General features: G+C 36.0%; 2 protein-coding genes across 6 annotated transcripts in view; one reads left to right on the forward strand and one right to left on the reverse strand.

Moving 5' to 3' along the window:
- LOC106151866 (inactive tyrosine-protein kinase transmembrane receptor ROR1) overlaps positions 1-14274 on the forward strand; it is a 58342-nt gene extending 44068 nt beyond the window's left edge. For all 4 annotated transcript variants that reach the window (XM_013525292.3, XM_087009434.1, XM_087009431.1 and 1 more), the window contains 10 exons: positions 974-1020; positions 7298-7481; positions 7722-7828; positions 8317-8467; positions 8980-9107; positions 9644-9853; positions 10333-10449; positions 10616-10756; positions 11114-11218; positions 11529-14274. In XM_013525292.3, coding sequence (XP_013380746.2) covers positions 974-1020; positions 7298-7481; positions 7722-7828; positions 8317-8467; positions 8980-9107; positions 9644-9853; positions 10333-10449; positions 10616-10756; positions 11114-11218; positions 11529-13183 — 2845 coding nt within the window. In that variant the 3' untranslated portion in view covers positions 13184-14274. The remainder of the gene's footprint in view (positions 1-973; positions 1021-7297; positions 7482-7721; positions 7829-8316; positions 8468-8979; positions 9108-9643; positions 9854-10332; positions 10450-10615; positions 10757-11113; positions 11219-11528) is intronic.
- Positions 14275-14706: 432 nt separating this feature from the next.
- Positions 14707-19986, reverse strand: LOC106151859 (uncharacterized). 2 transcript variants are annotated; one of them, XM_013525282.2, is made up of 5 exons: positions 19666-19986; positions 18341-18790; positions 17999-18159; positions 17666-17756; positions 14707-17406 (listed from the first exon to the last, which is right to left on the reverse strand). In XM_013525282.2, exons 1-5 carry the CDS (start codon positions 19890-19892, stop codon positions 17280-17282), a joined length of 1056 nt encoding a protein of 351 aa, XP_013380736.2. In that variant the 5' UTR covers positions 19893-19986; the 3' UTR covers positions 14707-17279. The 2 variants fall into 2 exon arrangements, with proteins under 2 accessions (XP_013380736.2, XP_013380735.2); XM_013525281.2 differs by having other exon boundaries at positions 18341-18793; positions 19666-19985.
- Positions 19987-20033: the final 47 nt, after the last annotated feature.

Here is a 20033-nt window from a genome sequence, read left to right on the forward strand (position 1 = left end):
TTACGCAAGGAGGTGACTCCAGCCACCTGATGTGTGGCCATGCACTGGAAACTTCATCAGAAAATCCAATTGAACACAGTCTAGCAACAGTGCAGTGATTTTCAGTGGAAAATAGGATTTATCCAACTTGGCATTGTGTCTAATTCAATGTTGCTCTTGGCGTTAGAAGTGTGCTTGCCTCTACATGACTGGTTGAGGAGTGATTTGGGAGATGTCATTAGAGCAAAAGAAACTAGTTGAATATAGCCACTTTATATGAAAACGGGGCAAATATTTTTGCTGCATATCTTGCAGACTGCCCATGCCCAAATACCCTGGAAACTAGCAAGATTTAGGAAGCTAAAAAGATTTCACATGATGGCCTCATGCTAGTTTTACTTGGCTGAGTTTGTTACGCTTGGGCGTTTATAAATAAATGGAATTAGGCACAGGAGTAGGACAAATTGGATCTTATTTCAGTGGAACGAAGGAGAACAGAGTTGTCTGGGAAGGTTAACTTTACAGCATGCTAACATTGAGTTTAATTGCTTTGAATTATACAGGCAGGAAAAATGCTCCGGTAAAACAAGAGAGGATTGCAACACACAACAATGTGAAACAGAGCCACATATGACTAACAATTTTTTTGGCAGCCAATTTGTCAAGGGATTGGTGAACCAGCTTTCTGTTTCCATAGAATTAATGAAGAGATCAACCTTATTAACTTTGACATGGTTTCCTATCTTTTTTATATTGTCACCCTCTGAGCTTCAACATCAGGAAATGACAAACTGAGAAAGTACAGTAGGAGCCTTTTTGTCACCAGATAGAGGAAGTGTGTTCCTTGCAACAAGAGACAGTGCCTTCAGACTAATTACTAATACAGAACATTAATTCCCTGCAGGAAGTTGTCGTGATATTGGAGACATTACTGTGGACATATTGTTTTAACCATGACAGCAATACTAACATTATTTCTGATCTTTGCTTTCAGTACCAGTGCTGCCAGGAGTTATGAAGACTTCCAGCCCGCAAGTTCAGGTGAGTAATGCAATGGTTCCAGGGTTTTGTGACCCTCTTTGTTCATGTTGAATAACTTGAAATTGAAGTAGGAAATGGGGTAGATGATGCTCACATTCTAGGATTATCCCCTTTCCCCTCCTCCTCCCCCTCCCTTACCCCAAAGAAACGGAACACATCCTAAAATACTCCATCCCACAAATACCTTGACTCCAGCAATCAAATGCATGCAGGTACATGTGTGCACAGATGGGGGCACTTTTATACTCCTAGGGTCTGTTATCCAAGGATCTGCTGTTCCAAAGCCAATGCCCACTATTCTGAGGGGCCCCTACTTTGAAGGCATGGCAAACTGCAATAAGATAGCAATCCCTTGCAGCAGAGTACACATGTACAGCCCTATATGTATTATGCCCCATTTTGCTATCTGTACGCGTACACATAAGCTCAAACAATGATTGTTTTCAGATCAAAGCTCCTTTAATTTTTGGAATAGCAGACAGTTGGAATAATGGACCCTCAGACAAGCATGTGAATGAATGCAAAGACGCACACACACACACATGCACACACATGCAGGTGCTTTTCAGAAACCTCTTTATCTCCTCTTTACAACTATAAATACTTGGCAAACTTTTCATTTTTGTTGGAATCACTTCAGTAGTGCTTCTTTTTATGCCTGTCATGGAATGCCACCACAGCTTGACTTAAAATTTAATTTAATTGGGTCTCATGGGGAAAACTGGAAAAAACCTTATTACTTTTTTATCAGCCTTAATGATAAGATAGGATAAGGGCACTTTAAAAAGTGGAGTCGTACAAAGCCCTGTTGTTACTTACAGTTGATGAATATTGGATATGATGTGGATGATTGAAATAAAAAATGTCCATGATTTAAGCAAACTCCTCCAGTATATTTGGCACTGCCATAGCAAAGATTTGTGACTGGATCCTATTGGTGAAAAAGCAATTACAAGATTAGAAATCATTTGTTCTTTTCTGGTTTCCATGTACTTAGATGCTGTTAAACTGTTGAAGTTGTTGCAACTGCCTGCTTAAGGTACCCACATGCCAGATTGTGACATTGATCACCCCTTAGATCTAATACAGATTTTAAGAAGTCACACTGACATAACCATGGGTGGTAGAAGGCTACAACTCCAACAGCTTAAAAAGTTGTGTCAGTGTTATCTGTGGCAGAGCAGTTCTGGATCATTGGGGACAAATTGCCATGGACTCCTCTAACTGGCAACATTCAGTATTAGGCCTGACAAGCTCTGTCAGTGATTGATACAGGGAAAACTGTTCTCTAGACTTGAACCAAACTTCAAAAGCATTGTTTTCCCATTTGTTGTGTGTGTTGTTTTTGCACCCTTCGTTGATAGTCTTGAGAAAGTTTAGGTAGAAAAAAGGACAACAAGCTGCCCTTGTCAGTACCTCATCACTCATCCAGAACATTTGGTGAGACTTTACACCCCTCTGGCATATCTGACTTTTAATGGCTCAAAATTTAAATGAAAGTGTGCATTGTTGACTTTGATCACTCTATGGATATCTGCAGTGCCTGAAGGCAATGGGTTAAAAGGAGACCAGGATGATGGTCATTAGCTGCCATGTTGTTATCACCTGTGAGGGAGAGACTGTCTCACCAGGAGAGGCAGTCCTGGCCATTGTGGTCTTCTTTTGGAGAACATGTTCTGATATCTGTGAACTTTGCGGTTTAAAGTTCAGACATATGTCTTTTGAGGTACATTTAGGAAAAGATTGTGATGTATCTATTGTAGCATTACTTTGGACAGGGTTGTGACCTAGGTCAGAGGGGGTTAATGAAAGTATGACCTTGGGTTTGGAGATGAAAAGTGATTTTTCACTGCATTATGCTCCTACCCTCCATACTGCAATGACTGTAGTCATCAAATTGATTAAGTTATCAGTTGTACTTATGCAAGTTATTGAAGAGATTTCACAGTGGTTGAAGAAACTTGCTGTTACTAATGGCAAGCACTATGAAATTGAACTATTGGCTGGCAGTCCTCAAGACTAAAAAATTCTGTGCCTCTGTTTCATTTTCTGTTCAATATGCTGTTTTGATTTATATTGTTAACTCATTTAATTGTGCCAGTGGAAACTGATTTTACATCCAACAGCTATGAAAACAAAGCCGAGGTGATACTTTTTACCAAATGTCAGTGTTTTCCATATTTGAATTCTGGCCTCCATAATCAGACAAAGGAGGCTTTCAGTGAAAGGGCAGATTTTCATACCAGATCAGTGTTTCCAGCCTTATCTCTCTGCCTGGGTTAGACTAGATCATGTGGTCAATTGAAATTCTTTTGATCCTGAAAATCATTCCCAGGCCTCAAAAATCTGTTAAGAATTGTAGATTTTGCAAGAACAACATTGCTCTGGTTTTGTTTGATGATGTTTATATATCTTAAGAAGCTAGAACCAAAAACATTGTGTGGTTACATTGACCTGCATGAAGGATCCCAGCGTCTATTTTAAAGGAAGCTTTCATAGAACCATGTTTACGGGTAGCCCATTAGCACAATTTGATATAATCATTTGGGAGCCTGGTAAAAAATGAATGTGCAGGATCCACTCTAACACGATTCTTATCTTGGCGATATTACAGTTGTTTTTAGCCAGTAATTTTTGCAAGTTTTATTTATTTTATGTTTGTTTTGTATCATAGAAATCTTAAGACTTTGTTAATAGGTGTCTCATGTGATATAGGCTTCACTGAAATAATTTGAAAGAGAAGGGTCATCTCTGGGGCATGGTGTTGTACTGTATTATGAATAGTATACACTGTCATGGCCATCTTTGTACTTGTCATAGTCATCACTTCTGTAATTAATCCTCATTGGTGTGGTATCATCTGTACAAATTTACTGGCTATGAAGATACATGGCCATAAGTGAGAGAGAGTTTGAAATTAATGACTTTATCAGAGTCTGAAGGAGCACCATACTGTATTACATGTTAGTGAAAAGCTTGAGATTCAGAAGAGACATGGTGAAACTGGATTTGGGGGGGGGGGGTCAAGGGGAAGGTCATGACAATTCTTCACGTTTTATTATATTATTCTCACCAGCTTTAACAATAGGGGCTATCTACATATTGTAGACCCTTATTCATCTATTGTAGACATTTTTTTAAATTATGTTTTATGGAGCATGATTAAAAAAGTTCTAAATGTAACTTTATCCCACTTAAAATATAATGTGTTATTTACTGTTTCCAAGAAACTGATATTCTTCTTTGAATGTGCATTGTGATTTTCAGAACATTAATTTTATGAAAGTGTTCAATGGGGGTTTCCACATCACATTTACCCTAATGTCGCTAAGTGTTCAAGCAGTGGGAAACTGCTCCATTGTTTCTCACACTTGAGAGCCATCCTATACCGTTCCATTAATAAAAAGGGCAACTTTGTTGTGAAGAGGCACTTTGTCAGAAAATCAGCTGTAAAGGAGGTTTTTGTAATACACTTAAAATCAACTTTATCAAAGGAAAGCAGGTGAAATGAAATGTTTTGATAAGGTGAAGTGGAAATATCTTGATTATTGTGACTGTTAAATTGATTAGGGAAAGAATAAATAAATAATCTCCTGGAGAGAGATGTCCTCCCCTGAACTGTATTAAAACTCTCTAAGTCTCAAGAGCAATATAAATTTGAGATGTGGACATTTTGAATTTACTTACTGACAATTAATAAGACCAACTTTCTGTCAAAATGCCAAGATTAGAAGTTTTCAAAATCTTGTTAGCCAGGGGCTGGTAATTTTCAAGACGGGTTATTCAATTTTGCCGCGTGCCTTGTAAATTTGATTGCAGAATAGTAGTATTTTGCGCCATTATTCAGTTGTTGCTGGCTAAAAGCATGTTATTCTCAAGTGCACATAACCACTCAGGATTTCTGAGTGTACTGAAAACCATGCAACCTCAATATCATTGACATGTCTTTGTCGCAGATGCATGTTGTCTTTATGGTAGTTGGTTTTTCAGTGAATTCTAAAACTCAGGGTGGAAGAAGTGAGTTTTACATAACTGATCCTTTTAGTAAGGTCAGATAAAAAATGCGTGTCTCTCTCTCACCCTGCTGTAGGTCTGGAAGCCAGCAGACCTCGGCAGTGCCACCTGGCGTGGAGATGACATCCTATACCTCTTAATAGGCAATAAGTAAATAATCCATGCACAGTTTTATCCAAGTTATGGCATCTCTGTTTGTTGATTTATCCTGGAATTTTCCACCTGATATGTGTAAACTTCTTACCTTCTCTGGTGTGAGTTATGATACCACTTCATCCCCTCCTGGTCTCAGGTGGCTCTGTATTATGTAATATAGTGTAAAGGAAGCAGCATTTAACACAAATATTTGGGGGTCATTTTGGTTCAGGTTGGTGGCTGAATTCCATGATGCCATTCATGAACTGTCTTGTCCTTGGTTAATATAGGATATTTGATTATTATTGGAGAAAATAACTTCTTCCTTGAATTCTGCTGATCCATATACATACTAGTACACATTTTATGTATATGGTTGGCTCCTGTTTGGTCAGCTTATATATGATTATCAGTTACTGCAATAATAATTTGAAGAAGATTTTAAGACATTTTCAATTTAATCAGAAAAAAATCATAAAACTAATCTATTGTTTGCTAACTACTAGAATTCTAGCAAAATGTAATTGTAGGTCAATACAGCCATGCACACATGCACATGCATGCATATATATATATATATGGCCACACATAATATACATAAATGTTCAGACAAATAGTTCGTATAAAAGAAGATTACAAGTCCTAAATTAAAAAGACTACAAGCTGCTGCAGCCATTATTCTTTCTTGATGAAAAAATTACTTTTGAAACCAAGTGTAACATGTTTCTTTGTTGGGAGTAATAACTAAAGTCACTGTAAAACAAGGCGGGAAATTGGTTCTGCCAGGTTAGCCCCTCCTTTCTGATGTTAAGGAAACTTGGTGGTTGTTTGAATGGAATAAATCTTTGTTAGAGCTGCATGAGTTGAGAGAAGTGTCCTTCCTTTTCATGTTCCAGTGCATTTTGTCTGTACGCAATCTGATTAATCCCATCTGTCTGTAGTGATACTGGCGTCTGTTGACTTGTTTATGAGAATTCTTTTGTAATGTTTTAGGAAACTTGTTTTTATATATTTTTATCATCTTTCTGACAATATTTATTCAAAGAATGTGTCTGACTCTATGTGTTTATTTGTTAGTCACTATGTTTGTGTGACCTAAGTATGATTTCATAACATGTTTTGAAATTTGCATGCTCTTGAACATTGTCCCAAATGAAAGTAAGAAAAAAAAAAAAGAAAATGTTACGTAAATTATAAGGCAACACACTTGATTTGATAAGTGCTAGCTTGTTTTAAGCTGTTTAAAAGAAAAAAAAATATTGGTCATTGAACCATCACTGATGCATTTTAGAGTGAATGTTTTGACTGGTGTGTATAAAACTGCATGTAGTTGTCTGTGTGATGTTGAAAGGTGCGGGAGACAGGTTCTGGTAATCCAATCGGAAAGTGTGGAAAAAATGGCATCATGTTTGCAAGCTAAGGTACCATGTATGGAAGACTTGTAGGGTTTGAAGGGCTTGTAATTCCAGTTTTTCTTCACTTTGCATGGCTGGTGAATTAGCTAATGTGGTGATTATTTACTCAATGAAGTCACCGTTTAAACTTCACTATTAGGTAACCAGACCTTAAAAGCATTGTGCATGCAGGAGTGCTTTCCAGTAGGATGGTGTGAAATCATGTTTCCTTTTTTTTTTTGTAAGGTTTAATGAATGATTGATATGAAGTAGAAAATAAAAACACATCAATGAATAAATTATTGATAAAAATTGATCCACTGCCATTTAAACTCTCGTTATCTTAGTCCAAGGAGATAAAAGAAGATAAATCATGTTTTAGTTCTCCACTTTGATGGTCCAGGTTTAATGACCCATGGATGCTTTACAAATTATTAAAAGAGAAGATGAAAAATGAACAATTCAGCGTGTTTGGTTTTTTTTTAAAGGGGGTGGGGTGAATTTTGGTGATAATGCCTTCCAAGACAAAAATGCCTTTATGCCTTTGGTTTTAACTGTTAAAACATTGTACCATCTGGTTGCATACACTTAAGATTTATCAAGAAGCTCTTTGTTTCCTGAGACCTTTGTCAACATTTTGTTTCTCTTCCCCATTAGCATAACCCTTGAGGTGTATGTTTTTAGTTGTGCACTGGTTAAAAAAATTACAAATAAGCCTCAATTTTCCTTTTCAGATGGGTTCGTAAGAGTGGATCGTCCAATGGAAAACCTTACCAAATTCACCGGAGAAAATGTGAGATTACGCTGTGAAATCTCCGGCTCTCCAGTCCCACGCTACACCTGGTTCAAGGATAATGTAACAATACAAGAGAGCAGACACAGCAGACTGAATGCCAAAGATACTTTTTGGGGATCAAGGTATTGTATGTTTCTCTGCTAAAGTTGCACTCTAAGGAGCAGGGCGTTTGATATCTCATTAAAACTTGGTCTCAGTCCTAATTGATGGTGTTTCAGTAGAAGATTTTAATGGTACACTCAGCTTGAAATGTAAAATGAAGTCTTTCTAGTTTATTTAAATTAATTACAATTTTAGTTTTACTGTTTAGTTCTACTGATGGTTTAATGAGTTGTGCTGTAATCATTTATGCAATATTACAGGTTACGTATAAACAGTGTTCAAGAATCTGATTCTGGTGTCTACTCCTGTGAAGCAACCAATGTGTTTGGTAGAGAAAGAGCCAGTGGAATGCTGCTAGTAAAACCCGGTAAGTAGACAGAGATTTGTTTTCATTCCAGTGTATAATGACATGATTCTCAGAATTCGAAGTAATTGACTGTGTGAAGTTGGTATATAAATATAAGTCTATAATAACCACAGGAAACCTCAAGGGTTGTATTACTACATGGGATCAATAATAATGCTATAGACTTCATGTATATTGTAAATGTTGCATTGCCTCCTTTTCACATACTTAAATGTTATCCATGCACTTTGTGTTAATGTTACAAAGAATGATGGGCGTGGATTGTTGGTTTAGAATACTCCATGAAAAAAAACTGTTGTTTTCATATAAAGACCTGCTTCGACAAATATAGTACTTGATCCAATAAGCCAGATTATTAATTGTACTGCTGGCAATATGTTGAAAAAAATTGTATGCTTCCCCAAACAAATATATCAGTATTATTCTCATATATTTTTCATACTTCGTCATTGCCCATATTTGTATTGAGTTATGGTCTTGATTTGCAGGTCGTCCTCCTAATTACACTCCTAGGACAGTAGAGGTGGATCCTTTCCCGAGTGGTCCGCCAGATGAGGAGACCCCCATACGACCACCTGGCTTTGATCCATTCGGTACTGCAGCTTTCCCTAATTTCAACTACAGACCACCAGGGACAAGGTATGTAATGTAGTAGACTGACTAACTGGTGAACACACAGCCATTGGATTATTTTTTGAGTTTTTACTCTCAGTGAGCGCAACCTTAGCTCCCTCTGGGGGCTTGTGGTTGGGATCTTTTAGATATACATGGCTTGAGACTAGTCCTTCTGTTGTTTTGGCCATATTGGAACCAAAGACTTTTATCTTGTTAGGCTTACATAGTAAGATGATGTTAAAAAACTCTTTGCTGTCCATTATTCTTCTTTGACTTTCTTTACCAAAGCAAAAATTGCCATCTGGTTGTAATAAAAATCATTTATGAGATCTCTGTGTTCTTGGTAATATTGGGATGAGAATATCTGTATTTTGTCTTGAAAGAGAAGTCTTTTATGTCCTGTTTGATTGCAGCTGCCTGGTTTTTGGCAATGGAAATAAATATAACTTCTTTATCAGTGTGTGTATGTGTGTGGCCTTCTGCATGTAACTTTACAAACTATTTGAGCCTGTATCTTCTTTTTTCTCTACTTCCAGAGATAGCCAGCCAGGCAATGGTTTCTGCCAACCATACAGAGGAGTGTCGTGCTCTAGATTTGTTGCCAATAAAAGTATTTATGTCCTAGACAACTTCATGCAGGGCCGAGTGGAGAATCAGCTGTTAGGTTAGTCTGCAGAGAATATCTCAAAGATCTTCACAGACATCCTGGAGAGAACTATACAAATCTCTGTGCGAAGGTTTTAATATGTCTTGATTTTGGTGAAAAAAATGGCATTATTGGATTAATGGCATCTAAGTTTTCAAGTGTAGTTTAGCATTTAAAAAAAAATTTCCTCTGTTTAATGTTTATGATACTGAAGCTACAAAACAAGGAAAAGGTTTTGACTGGGGAATATTTTTATATTTTAATTGTATGAAATACTTGAAAGAAAGAGTTAAATTGAATATATATGATTTAGTTAATAATTTCCGACTGTTCACTTGAAACTTAACTGATAAACAGCACAAAGCTAGTTGAAAACAACGCAAAATCCTTAATACAGTGAATTCTCAAAATCTATAGATCTGTTTGTAAGTCATGTAAACCATAATAGAAAAATATTTGAAAAAAAAAATTAAAAAGGGGGTCAGAGAGTATAGTATTATATATTTGAATAATAAGTGCTTTCTAAAACTAAAATCTTCATCTCCTTTTTCAAGCTGCCATCACAGTGATAGAGCAGACGACGGAGATGTCAGAGAGGTGTGAGGAGTACGCCATTCCCATGCTGTGTCACTTTAACTTCCCTCTGTGTGACAACAGTGGTGTGGAGCCACAGCCACGACAGATTTGTCAGGAGGAGTGTAACATTCTCATGACTGATATGTGCAAGACTGAGTACGTGCTGGCTAAGACGCAGCCAGTGATTGGTATGTAGACGGAAATGTATCTTAATTTTAATTCAGACATAGGTTAAAACCATTTTGGTCCTTAAACTAGTTCTAGACAGACATTTCTCACCAGCAGTGTAGTGTCTGTGTTTTTGGAGAGTGGTATTACCCAGAGACCCCACTGTGGCTCAGGCATTGAAATTTTCCACAAATGATTTTAGTTGTCTTGTGGTAATTTAAAACTGAACCTCGTTTTTACTAAACAGACCTCTGACTTACAGATTTGAACATATGAGAAAGTTGAAAAGACTGATATGTGTTTATGGATATTTTTGTCTTAAAAAAAAAATTATAATAAGATTTAAACATTTAAAGGCAATGTTAGAATATCTGGGATAAAACTATCTGATACTAATAAATGTTTCTTGTTCTTAATATCTACTGAAATTAAATATTGAATGCCTAGGGCATTTTGATCAATTGTGCTTTACATGCATTTCACATTATTGTCTTTTCAGGTAACAGTTTATTACCCAGGTGTGAGGATTTGCCAGCCAAAGGAACGCCACAGGCTGCTAATTGTGTCAGCATTGGTCTACCTAAAGGACAAGTGAAAGTAGACACAGGAAGCCATGGTATGATATTTATATGACTCCTCTAAAATTTGGATTGAAATTTCATTTTTTTTTGCCTGGGCAGAGTTATGTTAAGTAATAAGTCATATATGCACAACATTCTGTTTGTACACTTTCTCAATGTAGGACATTAACATCCCTACCTTTCTCTCTTCTCTCTGTGTAGGTCACTCCTGTTATAATGGGACAGGCATGTCATACCAGGGGACAGTGAGCTACACAAAGTCAGGACTCAAGTGCCAGAAGTGGACCTCAAATAGCCCCCACCTTGTTACTCTGTCACTTGGCCAGTTCCCACTGCTACAGGGTACGTATAGACAGCTACAGCTACAGGAGCTCTGCAGTTAAATTTTACCTTATTATTTCTTTTTTCTTTATGCCATTAAATAACTCACTTTACACAGTCTGAAATGTATTGGCACCAACAGAATTATTGATCATAGGCTCTCAAAGATTGATGATGTCACTAGTGAGACTTTTCAATACTAAAAGAAGTAAGAAATTTTAAGTTGGTGATCCTAGAATTCTAGATCCTCTAACAGAGAGAAAGAGAGAGAGAGACAGTGTTAGTGAAGATACGCAAGTGGGTCAGATTATGAATATTGCCCAGTTATATGCCTTAAAGAAATGTCATTTGTAAAATATGTCCCTGTATTTATAACAGGAGGACACAATTACTGCCGCAACCCAGGAGGACGCAAGGAAGCACCTTGGTGTTTCACAATGGATAAAATGGTGCCCACAGAACTTTGTGATATACCAAAGTGTCGTAAGTTTTATTGGCTATGCACATTTATATATTAAGGATATTGTTAGTTTGATTTGATGGAGAGTATTAGAAGCATGTATTCAATAAGAAAAGGTGTGTATTATTAAGACAGATACTAAAGAACTTGGCTTGCAGTCTACTTGGTTCATGAATTTAAATAAATAATCTGTAACTTAAAATTTGTAGCAGTATTTAAATTACCAACTTTTTACCCAAACTTGTGGTTATTAGCAAACTTTCACAAAGAGAAAAATTAGTAAATTTGATTTAATTTTGTTAATTTTTAAATCATAGCTTTTTGTACTTCTAGCTGACCTAGTGAAGACAATAAACCAAGTGACATCTGATGCATCAAAAAACAGCTCAAACCTCAAAGAGATTCTGATTATCGTCCTGCCCAGTGTGGCCATCCCTCTCATTTTGGCCCTGATCATTACTGTGATATGCCTGTGCTCCAGACAGAGACGCAACAGGCAAACTCCACCAGAAGCCGCAAAATCTCCAGAACAACCAAACCAAGACATGGAGATGACTGCTCTAATCATTAAGAATCCTGTCAAAGCAAAAGAGTTTCCACGATCTGCAATTCGCTTTGTTCAGGAACTTGGAGAAGGGGCATTTGGAAAAGTTTACAAAGCAGAAGTGATTGGATTATATGGAGATAACACAGTTGGTACAATTGCTGTAAAAACATTAAAGGAAAATGCTTCACAAAAAATAGCTAGCGATTTTCGTCGCGAAGTTGAATTGATGTCTGACATGAGACACTTGAATATTGTGTGTCTGATTGGAGTTTGTATGAAAGACCAGCCATGGTGTATGCTGTTTGAATACATGCCACATGGAGACTTACACGAGTTCTTAATACGTCATTCACCACATTCAGATGTGGGTATGAATGAGGATGGCCTTGTACCGCGCCATCTTGACACCTCAGACATGTTGTACATATCAGTTCAAATAGCAGCAGGGATGGAGTTCCTCTGCAGCCACCATTTTGTCCACAGAGACCTTGCAGCTAGAAATGTTCTGGTTGGAGACAATTTAACTGTAAAAATTTCAGACTTTGGTCTTTCAAGAGACGTGTACTCATCTGATTATTATCGCTTGCAGAGCAAGGCCCTCCTTCCAGTGCGCTGGATGGCACCTGAGTCCATTCTTTATGGGAAGTTCACAGTAGAGAGTGATGTGTGGTCCTATGGAGTGTTACTGTGGGAGATATTCAGCTATGGACTCCAGCCTTACTATGGCTATACGAATCAAGAAGTGATAGAAATGATCCGAGGCCGTCAGATATTACCATGCCCTGATGGCTGCCCCAGTAGGGTATACACCCTGATGGTAGAGTGTTGGCATGAAATGCCAGCCAGGAGGCCCACATTCAATGAAATTCACATGCGTCTAAGGCAGTGGCGTGGGGAGCTGATTGCAACCCAGTTCCCACAACATAACCTGGCTCAGAGCCATTCTGGACACTCGAGTAGTACGCAGCATAGCAGTGGCCGCAGTCAGCAGAGTCACCATAGCAGCACAGGGCCCAGTAATAACACTACCACTACAGGACTCACAGGGAGTTCAGGGAGGATGACTGGGGGGAACCAGCCACCCCCAGGGTTCCCACCCATCCCCCCTCCCCCTGTAGGCTATTACTCAACTCCATATAGTAATGTCCCATCTCAGGGATATGCACAGACTGGGCAGGCACCGCCACCCCCAGGATTTGTTCATCACCCTGCTATGTATAAAAAGCCCTCTCCACCCGGCTCTGTAGCCAGTCATAAGTCATCAAGCCATAGTTCAAGATCATCGTCCAGTAACTACAAACCCAACATGCAAAATAAAGTGCCAACCAACCAGCAACACAACGTCCAAAGCCCAGTGCATGTCAATAATTCCATAAACGCCCGGAATGAAATGATTAAAGACAGCATGTTTATAACAGAGCCAAGACAATCAGAAATATAAGGCCTCTATTTCTATAATATGCAAGTAGTGTATAACTTGCATTTGTGTTGTAAGTGATGTGTATATATTTGGTCTCTTAATACCCAAGTGCGTACCAAAGTTTGCAATTTTGTATTGCTCCCTGTATATTACTGACAACATGGATGTATTCCCAAAGAAGTGTGATAGAACCAGTGAAAGATGGTCTACAGAATTTCTCATTATCAGAGGTGACCTTGAAAGGTCCATTTTTTGTAAATATAATTATTCATACAAATTGTTAATTTTGTGCTTCTGTCTGTAGTCACTTTGCTTGCTTGTGTAAATGACTAGTTACTCATGTTTTACTGAGATAGAATAACCCTTGAAAGAGCCCAGAGGTCGGGCTCAGAGACAAGTCATTAGATGTTTATACTGCAATTATGGCTTCATTTTTTAGTAATAATGTTGATAGGAAATGAAAATGGATCTTGACAAATGCAAGTGTATTTTTGCAATTTCAGAAGAATTATTACTTCCATGTTGTCTGTCTGTTTTACCCAACATTACTTTGAAATGATATTAATTTTACAATGGTTATCAAGTTTTAACTTGTTCTGTGGTTATTAAATGAATGGTTCAATTTAATTCTACATATTTACTGACAATAAACTACTTTATGGTAGTTTTCATGTGTGGATTTTTAAAATTCCATGATAAATTGTTTCATTTCTAAGCCAAAGGCTAACTTTCAATCATGAATTTATCTTCTTTCACCTTGAATGTTAGCTTTTTGTTACAGATTTATTACATTGTTGCCAGTAAAGTATTTGTTGAAAATTATTGAGGAAATTATCAATTCAGGTAAATGTATTGTGCCCATTATTAAACTCTAATGCCAATTCTAAAGGTTTTATTTCATTGTCTGTTGTAAACTTGTTAACAAAAAAGGTGCATTTTACAGAGGAGCTCCAGCTTTGTTCCAATTTTTTGTCTGAGGCTTCCCTCACACAGGCTTCTGAATCCAGTCTTTGTAGCATGGCAAGCAGTAGATTAGATTTATTCTGGATATTGTTCCATAGCTTTATTGTCTGTTAGGTAATAAAATGACAGATTGTCTTATATCAAACATACTCTTCGTTTGACACTTATTTGATTATAATCAATTTCTTAAATAAAGGCAGGCCAATGAGGGGATTATTGAGGGTGTTCCCTGCTTTCTCACCCACAGTTCTTTAAACCATGGAAATGCAAAACCAACTTTTTGCTACACTACGTGGTGTGCAATTCAGATAAACATTGACATTTTCACATAAATATATCGAAATTGATGTAGTTTCTCAAAATTCTATATTTCTCAGTCATTTTCGATGGAAGACGATACTTATCCATTTTGTAATGACAAATTTCCTTTGCTTATCGAAGTACATTTGATTTTGTAAGTTTAGCAAGTGCCATCTTGAATTGCCACTTGGACGCTTGAAGAATGAGGGGATTTTATAACACATTCGATATGCATCAAGAAAGAGCGTTTCCCAGAGAAATAAAAATAATAATAATAATAATTCGAGTAAATATGAATCAAACTTTATTTCAAATTTAAGTGAGAAGTACAACTTGAAAGTGAAAGTAGCATCAGAACTGCCAATATTATAAAGAGGTATAATGAGATGCAATAATTGCATCATAAAAATACCTGCCTATAAAGTTTTTGCCAAGGTATTTATTGATGCAGGCAAGATAAGATGGACCAAGCCAGCTGAAGCTGACAAATGTACAGATGACCTTTCTCAGTCTGAATACTAAAAAACCTTGTATACTTGATAACTGCACCCACTTTTAAGCCTTGCATATCTGAACCAAGAAATTTGAAAATGAAAGATTCTCCATCTTTAGAAATATTGGAAATTGAGCAAAATTGATAAAAAAAAAGTGGTTTTTCAAATTTAAAGAGATTAAACAGGGAATGAGGCAGGATGTTTTAACCCTTTATCAAAGGACTTTGGTCATAAGACCAACTGGTTGATACGAGCTCCAGATGCTTGAATGTCATCCACATAAAAAACTATGCTGTAAACAGTGATGGGGCCAGCAATATGGCAATATATACTGAAGCAATGAATGATAATCTGAAACGTCAAACTATTCAAACAAGACTATATACTACCACTACATCTTCACTTTATGTGCATTGCAGCATTTTTGCACATTATTCAACTATGAATTGTGCATTGTACAATATGCAAAGGCTTCTTAACTGGTCTTTACAAAAAAAAGCACCACTGTTAAATTAGCTGACACTACTATTATAGTAACCTTTAATACTTTAAACTTTTTAAAGTCAACAGTGAAATAAAAACTAAGAATATAACTTAACTAGAAACCAATGTATATCTTAAATGAAATCTCATCTTGAGACTTTTCAAACTTAAAAGTATAAATGTAACTAAAAATAACTAAAAATATATCTTCTCTTGATCAAAACAAATTATTTACATGTATAAATTGCCCACTGCTAATAGGAGGCATAATTATCAAAGCATATCCTTAAATGTTAAACCGAAAAAAAAAAAAATTCTTTACAACCAAATATACGCATATATTCTAAATAACAGTTTTGGAGGAAAAAGCCACAGAGTTAAGCAACGTAATAAATTCAAATGAAAACTACTATTTCTTTTTTTAAAAATATGACAGTTTGGCAGCACAATTATGAATATGCTTTGGTAATCATTTGTCATTATTCAAAACTAAACTCCAACAAGAATTTATGTTTAACAACTCATCTACTCTACTGTTTAACAGGACTAAATCTACATAAATTGTTAGTAGAAAGTAAGGAATGTTAGTAAAAAAAGATGATAATCATTTTCCCATCAACAAATTTCAACAAAATTTGACAAGATTTTCATGGACAAATAACAAGGGTCTGTAAAGCTATGCAAGCTATCAGCCATTTCAAAAATGTTCTGAAGGCATGTGTTAAACATTACATCTCCACAAATTCTTTACATTTCATAAACAAAAATCACATTTGCCTGAAATGCAACCAAACCAAGTTTTCACTTTTTAAATGAAAAATAGTTGTCCAAATTTACAAACTCCAAGAAGATCATATATGGCATATCTTGCAATTGAAATTTATCAAAATTTCTCTTATCAGCAGAAACCCATTAAAATAATAGACTGTTAAGGTAAGGATTAAATTTTTAACGAGTCAGAACAATCCTTTTTAATTAACAAGTTATGTGTTACGTTTCATCGAAAGTAAACATTAAAATACAAACTACTCACAATAGACAAACTAGACAGATTTAATCAACAGAGACACTATGACATAAAATAAATGTTAATTTTCACATAATACTCAACAAAAATGAATTTAAGACATTATTTTTTAAATGATTGATTCATACTGTTATAAGATATTCATCATATAATCAAAATTAAGATGGAGAAAGAGAGGGAGTGCAAGTTACCAAAGACAATAGTTTTTTTTCTAAGTGTAGCCTTTTTTCTTTAGCAAGACCCTCTCTTTAAACATTTTTATAAGCACCTTTTAAAAAATCTAGCTACCATAGTTCAGGAGTCCTCTCCTTTTTGCAGATTTAAAAGGCCAAAGTAAGATTATTTCACAAATAGTATGCCAGCATACTTCTATCAAGATTTATAATTAATGTTAAATAACATCTTTTTCACAAATATCAAAAATGTCATTATCAAACAATATCTTCCAATTTGTAACATGTAGCTTAACTTTGCACTAAATACGAATCTCAATTTGTCTTTTTTTCTGGCAGCATTTTACACAAACATCCTCAAAATGACATGGATATACAAACAAACAAACAAACAATAGAATTTGGTATATAATTTTGGGCAATAATTGAAATTTAATGGAGCACGTCTCATTAAACCTTGTGATGTACCATTTTTTAGGTTGAAAGGAATCCACCAAGACCTCTTCACACATACCACCCTCTCATTAAACGTTTCCTTAAAACCACATAAAATGTAAAATGCAGCTCATCTCTTTTAAAGTTATCCTAAATTTTAAGACAAGATTACATAAGACATATTATTTATGATGGTTCCTCTTTAAGAATCAGTGCACCAATACTTGCTAAAACAGCAGTGCTTAGAACAGCTTTTTCATCACATTTAAACGCAGCATCTCTCCACACCGAGCACAGCGCGGGTAAGCCTTACTTCCTTTACGAGGGATGTGCCAACAGAAACTGCAACGCAATCTGTACTTTTTGTATCTACAGTAGAAAAAAAGGAATAATATTTAAAAAAATGAAATATTTTTAAAATTAATTTAACATCCATACAGATAAGTGAGTGACGTTTCAACTTGCATCAAAATAGTACTACACTTAACAATTAAAAGGTGTGCCAAATGTTTCATATACTTGTTGTAATAAATTAGCTTAACATAACTTTACCAATTCATATTAAAAAAAAAAACCTTAACAGCAAAAGACGTGCAACAAAGACATCATTCTCATTTGCACAGATTACCTTATACCACATGCATTACAAAGGGGTGTTCCATCTTCTGCATCTCTCCACAGTGGAGTTTTCCTCGTGTTGCAGGAAGCACACTGTTTACCTATAAATATCAATGCAAGATAGTCCGGAAAAATAGTGTTCACAAACTTTCTTCCTTATTTGGCATGAAACAACTAATTCACAAAACAAATGCCAAGTAAAATCAACTTATCTGTAAACAAGGATCTGGATATAATTTTAATATGACACATAATTAATAAACAAAATATAAATGGTACATAAAAAGTCAACATAAATCATACTGGCAACCAATCAACAGAAAATGAACTAAAAAACACTCACCAGAGTGATGTGTATAACACTGGTATGGAATTCTGGTATATTTGCCCCGAGGTTCATCAGATTCGGAATCTGTAGCTGACTCACGGCTTCCACTGCTGTTATGGTGGAAAGAAAACACCTCAGCTTTGGGCCTTAATTTCCTACGATTTGTTTTGCATGGGCTGAAAAAGTACAATTTGTATCAATTTATCTTATTGGCATTATATCTTATAGTGCTCTTGACAATAAATTCTTAAATCGATCTTTATGAAGCATTAGTATCATACTGCCTGGTGAAAAAAGGTATTGTAATATTATTTTGCAATACTAAAAAATAAAAAATGCCCAAAATCTAAAGCCCACCTGAAATCGGAGTCTATTTTGAGTTGGACCAAGCCTTCTTTAAACTCTGTTTTCAGACTGAACGTTATTCCTCTGAAATCTGGGTTAGTCCTTTCAGCACTCCTCTGAGGTTTCATAGGTTTTCTTGGTGTCTTGTTCTGAACCCTTTTTTCCTTGTGACACATATCCTCTGGCTCTGATATGTCTTCAATTTTTTCAGCATCAGACCCCCTGTTTGAAATATGGTCAAACTGCAAGTGACTACTGAAAGGCTCAGTCAAGGGTGTCCAGCTTCCAGTCCTCACCTCGTTCTGGTTCCTTTTCAGCACCACTTCATAAGATAGATGTGAAGAAGGCTGTGACTGGTGCTGGGTACCCAAACCATGTTTGTTGTTACTGACCAAATGCAGGTCTTTTGGGGCAACAACTTGGCGCACAGGTTCAGGAATACTTATATTTGACCAGCTAGAACTGCTGAAATTTAATAGTATTACCTAAAGGTATGCTATAAGTATTTCAAAGTGTCCCATATTTTCTATGTCTATATATTTTGCAAGCTATTCATCTTTCCCAATTTAAGACCCGAAAACTATACAAATCACTCAAATACAAGTATCTGACATTGATATTTTCCTTCTCAAATATGCAGAAAGACAACTATCAAAATTTCTGTCCAGACATTTAGAACTAAATTATATCATTAGAAGTGTTAGAAAATGTGCAAAAACAGGACAGGTTAGAGCACTGAATCTTTAGCAGGAAAAAAGCATTTTGTAGAGGTAACTTTGATTTGATGCAAAATCATAGATAAGTATTAGAAAAAATAACTCGCTATCAAAAATATCAAAGTAAAGTGGTTTGAATTATGCACATAACTATGCATTTCCCTAAAAATTCATTCAATAAACTCTTTAGAAAATCTGAATGTTTTGTTTATAGCAATATTGTTAATGGTGCTATCTACATGATAAGTAGCTTTTATCAGAAAACAATGAATCTTTATTCCTGAAATGTCTGTGTATAACTTATAAGCAAAATATTTCATGGAACCTTTCACAACTACCTCTGGGTACATTTCGAAAATCTGCATCTAAGAGATGTGTTATGTTGATTCACTTAGAGCATTTTTGTTGTGAACATAATCAATTGGCGCAATTTAACAAAGAGCAAGTTATTCGTAATGCATTTGCCTACTAATTGTTTCTCTTTAAAATCGAGTTGTGACCGCCGCAAACCGGTCAATTGCGTCTGTAACACTGTAGTAAATACCCTGGGGATTTTAACTCATTATATATAAAAATAAAGATAAAAATCGATGCATATCTTAATGAAATAAAAAACATTACCTTTGATTGAGCCATGGGAGATAAATAAAGTTTCCATAAAATATCCCCGAGGCACGATGACTTGAAGGACTAGTGCTGGAGTTCAAGTTTCCAACCGTTCTTGAATCGTTGGCGAATACGTTGGAAAACCCTCCGTTGTTGCTTTGATTGTCTTGTGCACTTGTTTGTGAACCATTTGTGTCGTCACTTAAGAAGGAATTCCCGGTTATTTTAATTGCATACACCATATTTACTACAATATCTCTGATACAATCACTGATGCCAAATCGGTTTTTCAAACTTCGCGCACTTGTGAGCTGATGCGGTGACTAACGCCTTTATAGGTCTTCGCAGGCCCAATTTAGTCAGTTACGCACTATTTAACGCGT

Source organism: Lingula anatina, chromosome 1, assembly GCF_051362555.1.
Source record: "Lingula anatina isolate TDL-2025a chromosome 1, LinAna3.0, whole genome shotgun sequence".
Taxonomy (NCBI): Eukaryota; Metazoa; Brachiopoda; class Lingulata; order Lingulida; family Lingulidae; genus Lingula; species Lingula anatina.